This window comes from Tympanuchus pallidicinctus, unplaced genomic scaffold (genome assembly GCF_026119805.1).
Source record: "Tympanuchus pallidicinctus isolate F22 unplaced genomic scaffold, pur_lepc_1.0 scaffold2, whole genome shotgun sequence".
Lineage (NCBI taxonomy): Eukaryota > Metazoa > Chordata > Aves > Galliformes > Phasianidae > Tympanuchus > Tympanuchus pallidicinctus.
The window spans coordinates 12135606-12154968 of NW_026294721.1; the positions used below are offsets into that span (position 1 = coordinate 12135606).

At 35.5% G+C, this 19363-nt stretch overlaps 1 protein-coding gene across 5 annotated transcripts in view; it reads right to left on the reverse strand.

The window, feature by feature from the left end:
• The window catches only part of SLC2A9 (solute carrier family 2 member 9), a 92114-nt gene that overhangs the window by 20345 nt on the left and 52406 nt on the right, over positions 1-19363 (reverse strand). For 3 of the 5 annotated variants that reach the window (XM_052681662.1, XM_052681661.1, XM_052681664.1), the window contains 2 exons: positions 14934-15035; positions 12686-12761 (listed from right to left, as the gene is read on the reverse strand). In XM_052681662.1, the coding sequence (XP_052537622.1) occupies positions 12686-12761; positions 14934-15035 (178 nt within the window). Of the gene's footprint in view, positions 1-4686; positions 4771-12685; positions 12762-14933; positions 15036-19363 lie in introns of all 5 variants that reach the window. The other 2 variants (XM_052681660.1, XM_052681663.1) reach the window with 1 other exon arrangement.

Sequence of the window (19363 nt, forward strand, 5' to 3'; positions counted from 1 at the left end):
CTATGAACTCAGCCAGTTTTAACAGTATGATCTTTTAATGAAACCTAGATCTGAAAACCAAGAGCAGAATGCAGTTTTTTACACTGATCTCTACCTCATTTAAGCCTAACACTCACCTTTGAGTCTGCTTGCTGTTCCAGCACAAAATGTCCACTATCTGTTATTAGTTCATTCATAAATGTTTCAGTTATATGCAAGTCATCAAACCTTGTTTCCATTATCCTTAGCTATTTTTCCCTGGTGTGCCTTACCACTGCATTCAACTTCATAAATCCCAATACCACTTCTATGGCCATCTTCCTCATCAGTCAGTCAATTTTATCACCCCTTTTTAGCACAGTCCACTCAATCCAGCTTTGTCACAGCATCAAAACTTAACTTCTGCATTTTGCTTTTCACAGATTTGCTCATCTCTTACCCACATTGTTTCTAACAACTGTTTAGTCCTAAATGAAGTCTCCAGTCTGCAAAGATGAACTGTATTTGAAACTGGTGCAGAGCAACACATCTTGGAAAATCTCCCACCAATTTAAACACGGTTGGACTGGATGATCTTTTAGGTCTTTTCCAACCTTGATGATTCTATGATTCTATGATTCTAAACAAGTACCTGGTGAAAATTAAAACAAAGCAATCTATAAATAATGCAACCCAGAACTATGCAAGTCCAAGTAGACACCAAAAATCAGTGCTTTGTCATATGGTCATTTACCAAAATGATTAAACTAGACAATTTCTCTACTATTCTGGTTTATTAGATTCAGGTCTTCCTAATCTGAAGACTTCTGAATATGCTCAATACAAGCCATTTTTCACTGCATATTACTGCACCATGGTGAGAAAGACTGTAAAATCAGTCATGAAGCCCTATCTGCCTGTACTGACCCAAGTGCACCTCATTTTCAACACTGAGTAGAGCATCTTTACACATTTTTTCCTGCTCCTTTTGTGGGTTTATATTTTAGTGTTATCTGAAGATACGTCTTTCATATCAATTATTTGTTGTTACTTTGGTCTTGAGCATTTTGAACAAACTGATGTTCCTGTTCTACTGGAAAAGCTTTAGAGACTGAATGAAAAGTAGTGAGTGGTAACACACATGAAAACAGGCTAGATGATCATATAGTCTTCTTGATCTTAATTTCTATTAAGCAGTAGTTGATGGGTTTTGTTTGTTTGTTTGTTTCTTGTTTTTGCAGAGCCAATCTTTGCTTTTTTATTGTAATAGAACTGACAGTCCAGACATGAGCCATTCTGCCAACTGATGCACAAATCCAAAGAATATATAATTTTTTTAGTGTTTTGCTTATACTTTTATTTTGCTTAGGGCCATTTTTGCACATATATATTGGTTTTCTTGTGTTATTTTGTTTCATGATGTGAAAGCCTAGAACTTAGTGCAGTATTTATCATGAAATACTTGGAAAATGAAGATCAACATTACATTTCTACTGCAGTACTAGCAACATTTCTTTTTTCTTCACCATAATAATTCTCCATAACTATTAAAAAAAATACAATTCAAAAATACACTCAACTTTAAGCTGCCTGTAAATAGTCTTTTAAACATTTGTTGTATTTTCAGACACGTTTATCATATCAGAATCTTAATTATAGCCTGACTTCCTATTCTTCTGTTTGAACATGAAGAAAAAAAATTCTTTACTGAGCTATGACTAAGAGTCTTTATGATATTATTCATTCTATAATTATTCTCAGTATCATTAAAATGATAATCAGATCCTGATTAAAATTACTTCTGTTAATATAAATTTATTTTTTAAAAATGATCTTTAGAAAAGGAGTTTTTACTTTAAGGAGTGTAGAGAACTGTCATGTTTTCGTTCACTGTAGGGACAGTAATATCAAGGAAATGCCTGAAATAAAGCCTCATAAGTGTGATCAGTTCTAGATACAGGACAAAAAAGACAAAAGCCCTGTCAAGTCGAGGCTTTTGGCTTCTGTAATAATCTACTGGGGGGGGGGGGAAAGAAAAAAAAAAAAAGAGACATCAGGTGTGATTTCTCTGTGATGAATTCAAGATAATGGCCCATTAGCACAAAATGCTGCTTGTTGTGAGCCTGTGCAAGCTAAAACAAACTCAAAAACTCAGTATGGTATGTCAGGCTTTTCTCACGAAATGTTTTAACAAACAGATTAATCACAATAGAAGTACACAATTATGTCATTGCAAAGCTGTGTTCCTCCTGAAGGCTCCCAAGAGTTAGAATGCTGTACATGATCAGAGAAGTTGGGGCAGAAGAGTCTCTACTTGTCCCTCCTGTTTAAGATGAGTAACACACTGTTTTCACTGTTTATATTTTCTGAGAAATTTTGAAGTCTTTAGAATGTGGTGTCTCAAACACCACCAATTAAATAATTCAGCTGTTGCTGCAGCTGCTACTGTTTCTGACTGTAGAAAGTTTTTGAAGAGTAGTAGACATGTAGTTACTGTGCCCAGTAGCAAATAGCATTATCTGTTTTCAACCATACAGCAAGTCAAATGAATAGAGCCTAAAGATGTCTTTTCTTTACAAGTATTGACTCGAAAAATGACAGTAACAGTTTTGTTGCAGTGAGAGATTTGAGGCTGTCTGATTAAGTGGAATCTTTCAGAAAGAAGAGAGTCTTAAAAGCTGAAAAGATCTGGACAAAACCTTCACCTTTTTCAGCCAGTGCCTCGCATTGCTAGCCTAATGTGAGGCCAGCTAATATCCCTAGAACACTTGAAACTCTACTTTTGAAATTATGCAGCAGTTGACTATAGCTTTATGATGCTAATATTAGTGGTAATACAGGTGAACAGCAGAACTACACAGGCAATCTCAACTGCTGTACCACTTGGTCTGCAGGATGAGACCAAATAAATGCAAAAAAAGTTCAAGATAGTTCCAGGTGTGATAAAACAACTGAGGTATAAATAACACGTCTTTAAGACGTGATAAATGTTCACATACTTCTTTGTACTGCTGAAGCAGTACATCATATTATCAATGATATCTATACTTTTTGTATTCAGGGTAAATAATAACCTTCTTATTTTAACAAGTTGAGTTTAAGCCCTACAAAGCAAATTAGTATCTAGATCCTAAAGATGAGGATCCAGATTCACCCTTGTCCCCAAGAAAACTCCCAACAAGCAGATTGCCAGAAGCTGTGTTGGATGCATTCCAACAGAGAAAGAAGAGAAAGAAGAGACTTCTTATGTTTCCCTCAAAGCATCTACAGCTGGCATTACAAGGCAGCAATGCGCATAAAGCTGTGTTCTAACGCTGTGAAGCAGTTTATGTGTTCATATGAGCCCCAACATTTACTTGTATACATACATTAGAGTATGATTTATTTTTTTTTCAACAGAATGGAAGAACATCAGCAGAACTAAAAGTTTCCTTTCATCCAAACCTTCATTAAACCTTCCCAAACCTCAAACCTTAGGCTTGAATTCCCCTTACAGGGGAAGCAAGGAGATGAATAATGCAGTACATTTAGTGCTAGCTTTGACAAATACTTAGCAGACAGTTTGGTGACTGGACAGGAAACACCTCCCAGTTGTCAAAGCCAAGATAGCTGTTTCAGCACAACTGAATGTTCCCCACAAAAGTGGAGTTTCCGATGCAGGATAGATAGATAGCATCTGGAGATTCCAAAGAAAAAGCTGCTTGCTTTTTCAAGCACATACTATCAAGCTATGTTTGATATAATCCTTGATCATGCATTTGATCTTCTGAACTATTTTTTCCCCTGAAAGATTCCCACTGCTGTAACCTTCAGTATTTTGGTCTGGCTACTAAGACCCACTGTCTGATCCGTAGAGCAACTTCTCATTGTTATACAAAACTCGTGAACATTTGCATTTAAATGTTGGCCCTGGAGCTTAGCAGAAAGTAGATGAAATGAACTAAGTACTTTCCTTTTGTGTGCATTGCATCTGCTCACAAGGAAAATAAAATATTTTTATTGTCTTGCAGTTACTAGTTCTAATTTATTAGTTCTACATGTGCTGTTCTACATATTTATTAGTTTTCACTTTTGTAAATATAAATATTTTATACTTAATTCACAGAAGAAAAAGGCTTTTTGATTAAATACCTATATAGCTTGTAAATCACGAATTTTAAAGCCTTCAGTATTTTTTACTAGGCTTTCCATTTCTACTCCCCACTAATCTGAATCATGTACATAAATTACTTACGTAACATTTGAATAAATCAGGTTTTTTTATGAAGTCCTAGAGCACATGGATGCATTTTTTCAGCAGTAAACTTAAGATTTGGAGTTGTGAGCCATCAGCATATAATTAGCTATCATTCAGGCAAACCTGATAGCTCAGGTAAAAGGAGTGCTCTCAAGTGTCAAAGTGTTCATTTTTTGAAAGCTTCAATTAAAATGATTTTTAAATCTATTGTTAAAGGGAGGAAGTTAATAAGTTTGCCTGCTGCTAAGAACTCCATGCGTCATCTCCAGCAATTCCAACAGATAGATACCTTAAGAATACTAGAGGATCATTTTACTTCAGAACTTCCACTAATTGTAAAGATTTAAATTACTTATGTAATAGAACTGTTAAAAAGTACATGCTTACTTTACACTGATCTCTATAGAAAGAAGTATTCAAGCAAAACAAATATCCCAAATATGTGTTGAAAGACACTGTCTTTAATATAATCAAGGGACACGTAATTTTACCGTCTCCAAAATTCAGTGGTGATGCAACCATGCATAAAGCAATTCTGTTATATCTTTTCCTTAACAGCTCAAAAACTCTGTTTTCTGAAAGGCAACAAAAAGACAAGTTATTACGTGAAGCCCTTCAACTTCTCATTCTTTTATCTCCTTGATTTACTAGCAGTAAGTTGAAAATTCTCCTTCCTCAAGTGTAGGCAGTAGCTTTTTCCATTGCTAAATGGAGAAGGATTGGTAAATCAGATCTCCTGTTGCTGTGTTTCACAGCCCACATAAATTAAAGAAATGGCACTTTGCATTAATATGGCAGGCTCTGATTGCTGGCAGCTGGGTGGCTGAAATGGCACCCATAGGGCAACTTGTGTTGGATGGTTGGCTGTCTGCTGCAATGGAGAGGCACAATGGGGCAGGGGATGGGGCCAGAGATCCCTCAGAAAATCTTCAACTGAGACAATTTAAGGTACATGTTACACTGTACTTATATATCTCTGGGTCAGAGATGAGTTATCCCTGAATGCAATTGCAGCTCATGTGCAGGACATTTAGCTTCTCTTAGGGAAGCGTTTAAAATCTACTGTTGTGTCCCCAAAGGCTTTATAATTGTTAACAAACCAGAACTTATTAAATAACCAGGAAAACTAAAGGTTATTGTTGCACACCTGATGCAGGAACTATTCAACTTTATCAAAGGATGCTCACCTGCTGGAATGACTGCAAAGGCTTATAGTTACAGAATAAAAGATCCTTTGAGAATTAACCTAAACTTTCAAATCTACCATTTTTTAATTAGATATGCAACAACACTGATTTTTTTGCTTCTTTTTAACACAATGTATTTTTCTAGTAAAAAAGAATGTTTTTCCACTTGAGCAAACTCCAAACACTTTCCTGAACTGTACTGCAAGAATGGCTCTGTGGGACACCATGAGCATTAGAAAGTCTTACATCCCAATCTAAGTGGAGAAGCTAGAGAAATCACACAGAGCTTCAGCAAATGCCTATTTCAGGTGATAATAATGACAATTTATTTCAGTACTTTTATGTCTACATGCGTGCTATCACACCTTTCTTTCTGTTTCACATCTGAGATTTTTTTTCTTCTCTGATGACATTTCAGACTGAACAAACCCATGGCTTTCACAGTGACCCTTCTATCACAACTGCTCTGCTGTCACTACAGCTGTATGCTGGCATTCAGAATAAGAGCACAGACTGTTTTAAACTTTAAATACCAAAATGCCTTTGATACACCTCAGGGCACAGCATTTATTTCCTCCAAGTTCTCTTTTGTTTACTCTGTAATGTCAGTTTAACATATACTCAATATACCATTACCATGTTTCCACTATATCCATACTCAGCTGTGTTAGGAAAGATTACTTGCAGTCAATAAACCATGACAAGTTTATATTATAAAGACAAAACCCTCAAAACAAAGACAAAAATTGAATGAAACATTTTTCTAAAACGGTCTGGTTTGCTATTGTTTCTTATCCATGCCTGAAAATGCAATCAGTATTAAAAGCAACAAATGGAAGATCTCACAGCCATAATATTTTTTTTTTTCAAATTCCATCAAAGAGTGATTTTTATTTCCATTTTCTGTGATGAGTTTGTGCCTGGAAACATACTGCTGATATGATATTGCCATCCTTATTCATACTGAATAGGAACTAGTTTTGAAAATAGGAATAGATGCAAACTGACACTAATTCACTTCTGATCCTATTCATACTAAATTCAACCTTACTCAAATACAACCAAGCTCAGGATTTCTTCTCAAGAGGAGTGTTACTCACTTGCAGAAATACCTAAATGATTTAGGGCCAGATAAACACTTCTGAGTTGTTACAGAATATAAAACAATAACGTCGGATGTACTATTGTTGTAAGTTAACTTTAAGTCATGGGCTACATGCTACATGTAATGACAGCTAGAAAATCCTCTCTAAGAACATGTTTGTCTTTTCAGGCACATGAACTTTTTGACAAATGGAAGCAAAGATTGTACAAAATATTTAGATCCAGCATCTCACTTGGAGACGAAGGGAGAACACAGGACTTGGACATAAGGGAGGACAGAGTTAGACTGAATCTGGGTCAAATCCCATACTCAGCTCTTTCAGGCAGTATTTCATACAGTTCTTTCATAAATTTATAAGAGTTGTTTGCTTAGTTTCTCCTTTCACTGTTTCCACTGAGAAGCTAATATGGAACTGAACTCCAGTGATTAGGAGCTGACTTCCAATTTTGACTCTGAATTCATTCCAGGCTACCTAGCACCTAGACTTGGGATTTGTTGTTATTTTCTGCAGCAACATTTGCTGTCAACTTGTTCCCTCTTCTCAGTGTTATTTTCCCTTTTGAACATGTATTTAGAAACAGAAAACATATCCTCAACCTTCTCTTTTGTTAGGCATTAAGAAGTTGCTCTGCTCTGCTCTACTTCACCTTGACAGCAGCCCTTCTTTGCAGCCTTCCTGTGCAAACTGCTGAATGAGCACTTTGTATTCTAACAGTCTGCTCTAAGCCTTCATCACAACAATGATGATGTCACACTTGACAGTACAGTGAGTATTTTTCACATTGCAGTACAGAGAGATTATATGTAGCAATATGATGCATTAGGTCTCTAGGAAAAGACATAAAAGAACATGCATATACTATGTTAATATAATACTGCCTTTCAAATGACTTACATATAAAATAGGATCTGTTACAGAGAAGCTTTCCATGTGACATTTAGAGATATCATTCTTATGGACATTTTCAGGTATCCTTAAATTTGCTCCTTAGTTTCTAAGTCTCTTTTTCACTCTAACTGCCTACACTTATGCATCATCTGTTACAAGAAATGAAGATGATGAAGTGAGACCTCAACCATATCAGTATACTTGAAGGGCTATCAAACCAACATAAATTTCCTGAACAAAGATAGCTTGAGCAGTGGATATAAAAAAGACTATTCAGATATAGGAACCTTCCCTTAGTGCTTGTGGTAATAAAAGCTGATTTTTTCCCTGGGAGAGCACTCCAAGGAACTCTTGAGGAACGTCCCAAGGAAGAAAAGATGTTACTGCACACAGGTGACTAACTTCCCCGTGAGCTGGATGTCAAAGGAAGAGCAACACAAACACCTTTTTACAGGTCTTACTGGAACAATATTGTCTTGGGTTATTTATACCTATTACCAAAGGTTAAAATAAATCCAGTGTTTCAGTTTACTGTGCTTCCAGTATCACTGAACTTGCAAAGGTTTGATATGAAAGAGCCGATACTTCCTCAGTTTCTGAAAGAATGTTGTAACGGAAGGATTGCATCAAAGCTAGCAATATTTTTAAACAATCCACCTCCCACTCTTTTCTTTAGTTTTTAAAGATGGGTCTTAAGACCAACATCTCAGTACAGCATTACCTCCTCCATTTCTCGAAACTGGAAAGGAGGATGCCACACTTAAAACAGTATTCTAAAGAAAAAAATATTAATAAATCTCTTCATACAAAGATGCATGGAAATGCTTAACACCAAAGTTCTTATAGTTTGTTATGCTTATTTCTATTAGGAAAGTTGCCTGGAAGTCCACGCCAGCATTGCTGTAACCCTCAATTAATCCGTTGGTTTTCTTTTGCACCACATGTCCCACCATCTGGGGTGAATCTCTTGACACATGGCACAAGAGTCATTCTCTGTTTCAGAGAATGAATATTTAAGCATTTTTTACATACTGAATCAGCATTAAAAACAAGCAGTGAAAGATCCTTACCCCAGCTTACCTGACAACCTCCCTGACAGGTGGTGCTACACATCTGCAGGAAACTGTCTGAATTGGATGCATCCTGGGACACTCCATTTGTTGTTGTTTGTTTGGATTTATTTTGTAGGGTTTCTTGCCTTTTTTTTCTAACTACTTGGCTAGCAGGTAAAAGGGCTCAATTTTTACCATTATATAAAATTCAAATTCCCCCTGCATGCACAACCATATAAATATTCAATTCACCCAGCAAAATAAAAAATCATTTTCTTGCACAACTGTTGCAAAGGCACAGTGGGTGGATTGGGAATTCACCAAAACAGACACAAATAAGAAGAACCTACACTTTTCCTATTTGACTCAGATTTTAGTGTGATTCTTCTGAAAGTTACATAGATTCTGCAGGCATAGTTCAACATGTTAATTCTGTATCTGTGAAGAAGCAGCTGCTAATTGAGAACACGAGGATAACTGGTTTTAGCATTTTCAGTTCCTTAATCACTCGAACACAAGGTCAAAGAAGGAAGATGCTTTGCGCATACCTAAACTAATCTATCACTAAATAAATTTCCAACAAGTTGCACGCTATTTACTCAGTCAAAATATTTCTAATCAGTGCATTTGTTCATGACATTGAACCTGAACAAGGGCATGAATGCTTTGAATACATACTCTTATTAAATTTATTTGAATTATGTTTTTAATTTTTCTTTATTTGTTTTCACTTGTATCTACTTAGGATTCATAGATTTAGGTTAGATATACGGAAAAAGTCTTTTACAGTGAGGGTGTTGAGGCACTGGAGCAGGTTGCCCTGTGATGTAGTTGATGCCCTGTCCCTGGAGACTTTCAAGGTGAAGCTGGATCAGGCCCTTGATAATCTGATCTATCTGTAGTTTCCCTGTTCATTGCAGAGAAGCTGGATAAGACAGCCGTCAGAGATCCCTTCCAACTCTAAGGATTCTATGACCCTATGATCAGTCCCTTTCTGTTTACTCTTTATTGGATGACACTTCCTCAAATGAAACATATATTTCTGGCAGGTTGAATGCATGGCCAAGAAAAACATTTCCATGAAGCTTCCACATTTTGAGATGAAAACTGTAAAACTACTTACCAATTTTGCCCACAAAACCAAAAATAATACTGGAAAGCAATATGTTTCTCTTTAATCAAGTGCCTTCATTTGTGTATAATTAACCAAATGTCTGAAAAAGCACAGTTCCCTAATTTGTAGAGCTAAGCAACTTTTGCAGGTTTTTTTTTCTCTTTCAGATCATAGATAGTCTATTTTGAACACAAGACCCCCTTTAATTTTTGAGCAAATACATGAAAGATTGCCTTCTGTTAATCATCTTCTGATAAAAATGATGAAATACAAAATCTCTCTCGTGCCTGAACGTACCTGCTGTTAGCATTAATGCTTTACTGCTAAGCAATAAGCCTAGAGAACATCTGTAAGCTGAAAACTTGAGTTCAGAAAATTGAAACAAATAAAAAATGCAGTTTATAGTAACAGTTGATTCTAGCTGTAAGAAGCAGATGGTACTCATCCATATGCTATTCTGAAAGTAGGAGACCACACAATATATAAGCTATTAAGTAAATATCAGATGTTCTAACAAGAGAGAAAATACTGTATTTGGAAGGCAATTTTATTATCTAGAAAGATCTAGGAGTGTTTTCTGAGCTCAGTTCTCTACATTATTTACTTTTTTCAGATGTGATAATTCTTCCAACTACCAATATTGTACAGTTATACAGTCAATAACTTGACTGTAAAAAGAATTCACCCTTGATGAGGATCTGTATCTGCAGAATCGTTACAAACCATATGGGAGTTAATCTGAAGAATGCTGAAACACCCTAAATAACTACAGATGGATTTCGTAAGACACTAAGCATGAACAATACCATGATAATATTACCTGTTTCACCAATACAAACAAAGGATGCTCAGCCTTCTACAAAAGGCTAAAATATTAAAAATTTGCAACTTAATAAATAAAAATATATATTCTGTTTTTTTTTCACCTGAGCAAAAAGGTGGAAATTTTATTTCTGAGTCTTAGTCTTGTTTCATTAAACATACCAAAGTACTACAGAAGAATATCAGATATGTCATTTTAAATTTTCTTGCAAAGGTGTTGTCTTAAAATATTGTGAGGAAAGAGTAAGAAAAAGGTATTTCATCTGGAAAAGGTTGAAAGTCTACTAGACCACAAGAAACCTGAGGAGGAAGAAAGGTCATTTGTTCCATTGCTTCCAATGGAAGACCTAGAGGGCACCACACAAAGCCTTTATTACAACAACATACAAGAATGTCTTGATGTGCATGTTCTAAAAATTGGTTTGTAGTATGGAACAAATTGCAGTTTGTTTCAACAGAGTTTTCTAGGAGGAACAAAAGAAGGTGCTTCAAGTAGCTGCACTTAATTTATTTAAGCAACTTAAAACTCTGAAAGGGAAGTATCCAAGAAATTTGAAGTCAATATTTGATTTCCATTAGGTATTGAAACAGCAAGAGCAGCTTTGTTCTACGGAATTCTTCTTTTTAAAAAGCTCTCAGTCTAAAAATCACGCACCAGTTATACAAGAGGTCTAGCTGAACCTGGGATTTTAATAGAGTAGGAAAAGGGGATTGCAAGATTGCTTGTGCTCTTTGCCTTATGAGAAGAGTTGGAGGTAAGGAAGGAGGAAGCATTACTTTGCCCCTACAGTGGGAGCATTAATGATCAAGAAGAGGAAAACTGCATTCCTAGTTAAGCCTGTTAGGCACCTTCTCTTTCCCAGCCAGCTACCATATGCAGAGGAATAAACAGAGAGATTAGTAGCAAACCATTTTCCCAGAAATATTCCAGTATTTTCCATATTTTCTTCTAATGTAGCATAATTTTTCCTCAGTTTTTCCAAATGAGGATCCAAAATATTACAGCTATCTTTCATTAAAATTACAACAAATATCAGCAACTATTTTCTTCCCTCGAATAAACCATAATCAATTAATTAGATAACTTCAGGGGTGAAGATGTACAAGAAGTTGATTAATGTTTAATGTCATATTCTTTATAAGGAAGAGATAGAACTGTTCAAGAAAACAAGATTTCAGAGGAACAGAAGTCTTTCAGGTTTACAGCAGAAGATGCAAAAAAAGTTGTATGAACAGGGGTGTTTTAATCCCTTTTTGTAGAGAACAGTCTGTAAGGGAGAATTTGAAAATGTAATCATATTTTGACATTCTGTGAACTGAATTTGGATTAAATTCTTCTTCTATCTATCTGTCTGCAAAATACTTCTGTTATCATTTCATTATTTGTTAATTGCAGGATCCAAATCTGATCAAGTAACTGAATTCCAGAGCAACATCATATAAGGCAGTATTACACTTAGATAATAATGATCATGATCTGTGTAAGTTTTTTTAATCTTCTATCCAGTAAGAAATGCTCCTGCTGAGACTTGTGTCTGCTGCTCTTATCCTTTCATTCTCCACTTCTGAGAATGGTTTGGTTTTATTACTCTTTTATTCCTTAAACATGTTCTTTTTAAGGAAAACAAAGTACAAATATTACTGCCTGGGAACACTGGATTGTCTAGATTGGTATTCAACCCTTCTATGAAAGCAAAATGGACTAGGGACAAACCTTTGATAAACTCATGATAACTTATAGAAACAGTCACCTAAGGGCCTCAGATTTGAAGTGGGTATAATCACTAGAAAACTGCCAAACAAAAGGCAGCTCCATCATCAGAACTTTTCCATCATCGTACTGAAGAAGCTATGTGGAAAATCCTTTGCACATCTATGGAAATTCCCTTGCACATCTATGGAAAAGCAGAAAAGAAAGGAACTGCCTCCCCCAACCCTCCCCAGTGTCCCAGTGTCCTACTGGCACTGGTCTGTTAATCAAAGCATCCTTAAATGAAATGCCTAGCTTCTAGTTTGAGTGTTTTTCTATAGAAAACAGAAAAATAGAAAATAGTGGTGATCGGTAATAGTCAACATTTTAATTTGGTACTGATTGCAGACTGATCATCAGATTATTTGTGACAGCTGAAAGCTAAGTAGAAGTACATGTGCATGGGTTTTTATAAGAATGTTACTATCACTCTGTATTGCTATTACCTTTTCTTAATGTTTTTAGACAAGAATAAATTACTGTTTCCAGAAAGCTGTATGTAAACCTAACTACCACTGCAAGAATACCTGGGCTTTGATATACAAATTAACACAAAAGAATATGCACATACCTGGTCCAATGCAGAATGATGCAATAATTGCAAGAATGCAAAATATACTGAGGTAAGGAAGCCAAGTCACATTATTCTGGTACAAAAAAAGACATTAATATTAAGCGCATTGTACTCATCATCAACATTGAAACAAAACAAAACAAACAATTGATAGTGTTCTCCAGAATGCTTCCCTATTTCGGAATTTAGACTAGGACTATTTTAGAAAATCACAGCATTTCTGTAGAATTTTATTAGATTATTTGTACTGAAGGTCTTGCTTTCTGTCATATCCCATAGAGAAATACTAGCCTATCTCCTGCACCACCGAAGTCACAGTTCTTATTCTAAAGCTCAAGCCAATCCAGAAAAGAGTTTTTCCTTCTGCTAAACAGATTTTGCACTTCTATTCTCCTAACATATTTTGGATGTGTAAAAGAGCAGCAATGATGATCCACAGAGCTTCTCCAGCCAAAGATTGGGCAGATGTCTAGATACAACAGGCTGCCTTTGAGTAGGACAGCACTATCTGAGTCTGCACAAAGCACACAAAAAACACAGTGAAGGCATTTTTAGTCATAACCTTTTTTTGACAACAAGCAGGGTTATGTGTGCAAGCATCAGCTATTGGGACAAGAAAACAAGATATAAATGGTTCCTTAACAGACTTATAAATGAAATCATCTATTTTCCTCACAAGGCAATCTGTGTTAATTTTACTATAAAAAATATATTTCTTGATTCAGATCTCCAAACAATGGGAACTGGAAATACTGTACATGATTCCTACTGAGATTTCAGGACACTGTTTTTAACTATCTCCATTAATGCTTGGTAAGAATGCTATTATGTTAGCAGAAATTCACAGATCCCCGCTCCTTTATCTATCAATTTCTTTTTCCATCAGCAAATGTGAATACTCCTTCTATTATAATTTAACTGTTTTTTTTCAAAGTTGCTGAAGTTACATATCATCCTGAGAGTCACTGTAAAATACATTTGCTAAAATAGGTTATTTTTTATTTCAGTATTAAATAATGATTTTAATTTTCTGACAGATTTCTCTTACAGTCTGGCTTATTCCTTTATGCAGAAAACATTATTACAGCCTCCTGGGCATTAATATAGAACAAATGATTTGTATACCTGCCAAAATGAGACATTCTGGAGTTCCCATCTGAACTCACAACCAAGGTCCCTTAAGGCACTGAGAAAGTGAAGGTGCAAATACAGAGGAGATACAAACTGCCCTGAGATCAACCCTAGGTCCTTTGCTCAGAGCAATTCCCAATCTCTAATCTATAACAGACCAAGACACTTCTGAAAAGAAGTGAAATAGGACTCAAACTTCAGGGATCTCCAATAGCTGAATCTCCTCATCCATCAAATGGTGTTTTAAACCATTTAGCAATTCTTACTCAGTTTACAAACCTTGCAATAAAAGCTCTCATGTCATGACAGGTATGTGAAGTAAAACTTTCTTGTACTACACATACAGGTGAGTCAAATAAAACTCTACCACGTTGCTGCACGCGTCTGCTTTTCTTCAACCAAAAAATAACATTTGAAAGTCGGATTAATGTTAAGACACAGAAACAACATCAGGCAAGGAACAGCTTGATAGAAGACCACTCAAAAACATGCTGCTCCAGACTGTCACTTCTAATCCCAAAAGCACTCAAAAACTGAGGGAAACAGCACAACAATGAAAATTGAAGAATAAACAATGGAAAATGTCTTTAGATTGGTTTATCTATCCTCCTTTGACCATCTAAAGGGACATGACTTCTAATAGCATCTGAAAACTTAGCCTTTGCAGAACATCTGCTCTTAGGTCTTCAGGTTTTCAATGAAAATATCAGAAATGTAACTTGATAAAAAGATTAAATGTAGAAACTTTTCACAATTGGAAAAAACAAAAAACAAAAACAAAAAACAAACAAAAAAAAACATCCAAGCAGAAGAATAAGGTTAGAGTACACAGCATGAAAGAAAACTTGAAGTAGATTGCTTTACAAGATAAAAATAAAACAGAACATAACATTTCCCAACTATGGGTAAAACTGTCTTCAGAGTAGTTCGTGTTGTGCCATGAAATGAATTATACAAATTGATGCAAAAGCTGGTACAGCTGATCACAGCATGTTGAAACCACCAAATTTATAGCCAAATGAAAGACAGACATCCTTACATCAAAATGATATGCTTATGTAAGAATACTGTTTAAAACAGACAAAAGAGAGCACAAAATACATAGGAACCATACCTGCAAAGTCAGAGACACAGTAAGAACTGCAAAGAAGACGATCATCAACCCAAAACCCCCGATGAGAAGAGGCCTGCGTCCAAGCCGTTCAATAACTAAGCCCTGGAAAACAACAAGAGGCATATGGGTTTCTTGATAAGCCACTGAAGAAATCAGAGAATGTAATGTGCTCTTCTGGTAAATATGAAGATGAAAAATACAAGCAATAGAGAATATTTTGTACATATCAGCTCTGCTGTATTCATAATTGTCTTCATAATTATGTTTACATAGTCCTACCTGTTTGGAAAAACAAATCAGCATGGCATTTTTTAAGAGCTCGGAAAAAAAACAGTGAAACCACCAAAAACATTACTTGATATGGTTTTATGTATGCATTTCTCCTACTGAGCAAATGTAACCACATAGATGGAAAAATATGCAACAGGTTAATTCCACATTAGTGTTATCAGTTTGGCATATTTCAAAGTTACTACTATCCCCAGTTTCTTAATAAAGAAGGCTGCACCTTAGCCATATAAATAATATGATGGTAAAGATCTCAAGCTCAATTTCATCTTACCACTCACTTTTTTAGGGGAAAACTCATTCTGCTTTAATGGAATCAGCTACAGATTTGCACCAAATTCATACAATAATGTTATCAATGTTTTTTAAACATCAAAAGGTTGAAACAAAATACATCTCAACTGTATAACAAATATTTATTAATTTCAATGGCAAATTCAGTATATCTTTCAAAATAAACTTTAATGGTTTAAAAATTATGTATTAAAATGTGTCTTCAGCATAACATATTCATAAACACAGATTAAATCATTTTTCCTTCATCTGCAATTTGTTTTTTAATTTCTGGCTTGTCTGAATTAAAAACAGAAGTTAGCCATGATGAAGTTTTAATTCGAATAGCCAGATAAAAGAAGGGAAAATGGGTTATAGAAGAGTCATTTATTCACATTCTGAATTTAAATTTAACACCTGAAAATAAATTGCCTTTGTAAAAAGCCACAAAATCTGAATACTTTTCTGTTAGAGATGAAAACAGAGAAGAAATTTTTGAAAAGCTGCAACATGAAACTTTTTTGCTAGTCTGAGTCATTAGACTAATATCTATCATAACATTTTTCTAATATACTGCTTTCACTGACAATTACTATAATTACAAATTACAAAATGAAAATGATAAAATGATTTGATGAAGCCCAATATTTCTCACTTTAAATAACTCAGAGTTAGAATTTCACAACTGTTTGTCACAGTTATGTATTGGGGACTGAAAACCCCCTTTCAGACATCTCTCAAGCAGAAGATAAATTGAGTAAATAAAATGAAATCTGGAGCAACACCCATTTATTTGTTTGTTTGTTTGTTTGTTTGCTTATTTATTGCAACAACGCAGACCACTACACTGTGAATATCTAGAAGAAACGCGGTATAGGGAAGCACAGCCAATCAGGGAAGAAATTCCTCTCTCACAATGCCGGCCTTAGCAGCAGCTGATAGAAAAGGCTTTAGGACTTGGCACCCCCTCACCCCATAGAGGTGGTCTTCCACACCACAGAGCATTGTGATGCTGCAGAACGCAGTGAGCAGCCAGCCAGCTCTAGCATTATTTCCTTAAATGAGGAAATATACTCATTTTGACAGTTTCCACAGATTCTGTAATAGAATTTATTTCAGAGCAGTGTTTAAAATAGACTCCCTCTGATGTTATTAAGGCTTTACACTGCACTCACAGAGTCCAAATGTTCTGAAACTGCAACTGCTGCACTGCCAAAACCCTAGAAGGTGCCAAGTATTTTCAACTATGACTAATGAATCCATCCTGAAAATACATGTGGCCACGTATAAACGTAACCAAGAGAAAGTTTTTATAAAAATGAAGGATGTGAAATGGTCTGATGAGTTCTTTAGAAGATGGAGACTTCTTCAGCGTGTGCTGCAATGGATGATGCACAGATAATTTGGCATAAAAATGACATTCCCTTTTTCAATTATAGATCGGTGTTTGCTATTAAAAAATCTTGGTGTTACACCAGCTAGTGGAGTTTTGTATTAAAAAGGAGTGAGTGCTGAAAATTTCTCTCAGAGGAAAATTGGTTCACAGAGGATTCATGTACAAAGCAAAATGCAGAAAAAAAATCAAGCTCAAAGAAAAGCAAATCCCAGGAATGGAAGACTCCAAAGAGTTTTGTACACACACTCATGGCTGCATAAGTTGAAGTAAGTATTTTGGGTACATTTAGGCAAATCTAGGTGGGTCTGATGAACTCCCAGTTTTAACTGTGAGCAGCCAAGTGCAGACAACGTTATAGCAGGCCCCATGTGCTATCTGCAGAAGAGAACAATACTTTCTAATGTATTCTAATTTATTTTTTTCATTCAGACGTAATTTTCCCCAAGCTGAAACCAAGCTTTTCAAGCATTCATCACACTCAGAGTCACCGTCATTCATTTAATACAATGGCTCTTAGGAACTTGAATGTTTCAGCTTCTGGACTCTTCCTACAGTTTTTGCCTCAAAGGATTTATCATTACGATTCTTGGTGGCATATCTTGTGATTTATGGAATGGACCAACTTCATCTTCTAGAGAATATTAAAAGCAATTTTTGTACTTACTCACTGGGACACTACGATGTACCCAGCTTGCTGGGAATTGTTAACTCATTTCCAAAGGCGATACTAAGTAAATCACACTGACAGCATTACAAAACCTTGGTGCACACTGACTCAGAAGCTTCTCCGTTAGACATGATCAACCTGAACAATTATGGGCAGAAGCACTCTGTTTTCAGTTTAAAGATATCTCTCAAATGCATGTCATACTTTTTGAATCAGTAGTTCTAACCCAACAAAATACAACCCATCAAAACACAACTACTTGTGGAACAGATCCAAATGAGGCATAGCAGTCTCAACTGAAATGGGATACTAGACTGAGTCAAGCTCTTGAAAGGCAAGAGCAAAAATTTAATGCATGCTCCTTATCTGGTCAAAAACTACAAGACTGTGGTAACAGGCAGCATGTGTGCTTGGGAAGCAATGTCTTTGTGGAGAAGCAGGCAGACAGGTGCAGAATCACCCCACGAAATATTAACAGGTCACAGTTGTTCAAACATGAAAAACCAATCTGCATCAGAAAAGCCTCTCAGAGGGCCCTTTTTTTTACTGGGGCTTAAAATATTGCTTAAATTAAGTACACAGATGCTTCAACAGCCATTCCGTCAAGCATTTTTCACTAAATTGTAATTAATAAACTAATTTATCTTCTAGGATTTCTTAAGGAAACTTCTGATAAAGCATCAATATTTCAAATTTCTCTGCTGTCTCATTTTCTTGATGGAAAAAAAACTCAGATGAAATCTGAAGTTTCCTTGGTTAAAAAAAGAAACAACCAAAAAAAGTAAAGCATGCCATAAAGAGGACTGTAAACTGACCATAATTTCATTTTTGGTTATGACTATACAACTCCAAAACTTGTTAACTTGCAAAACTCACCAAGAGGCCCATGACTCATAGGAAGTTGAAAATGATTCACTAGTTTTCAAGTATTTATAAGTCTGCATGCTCCACTGGCAATTCTTACCTATTAAAGACTTGTAACAAAAAATATACTGTTTGGCAGAATAAATGAAATAATAAGGAATTCAGCATATGCTGTAGTAAAGTCATAAAAAGAACTTTACAAGTGATAGCATACTGAGTTATTTGCCAAATTGAGTAGGTTGATACTTAACATGTGATCATAAACAGACATTTGTAGAAACCTATGCCCAGAGTCATTGTGATTAACATAGCTTAAATTACTGAAAATGTGTTAAAAAAAAAAAAAAAAAAAAAATTGCAACCAAAATCCTTCCAACCAAAGTGTTTGTTGATTATAAGGCAACTGATACTTTCTTTTGTCTGACAGGAAACACCTGTCAATAAAGCTTAAAAAGCAAATGCTGATCTTTTCACTTGAGTCAGCTGCTGATTTTGGGGGACTGACATGTTGAAAGCTGATCACGTTATGAAAGATCAGACAAGACAGGGAGAAAGATGAATATGTAAGCAAGTTCTGCAGCCCAAATGGGAGGGAGGGCAATGAATACTATTCCCTACTCACTTCCTGGCCCCAAAATCATACTAATAACCTTATTAGATTTTTTTTTCATTTCTCAGCTCTATACGGAAGTCTGATCTATATGTTAACATTGAGAGTAACTATACTTTCTTTTCCATGTATTTTGCAAGTAGATATGAGAAATACTTTAAGTCTAGATTCAGATTTAATGTGACATGCCAAGTCCATGTTATTTCCATTTTAAATAGCTGGGCTGGAGTGGATAATCATATTTATACCACTGACATGTCTATTTATGACATAATGTGTAGTATCACTCATTCAAGAAAAGTAGAGTAACAGAAGACTGTGAGTTACAAATG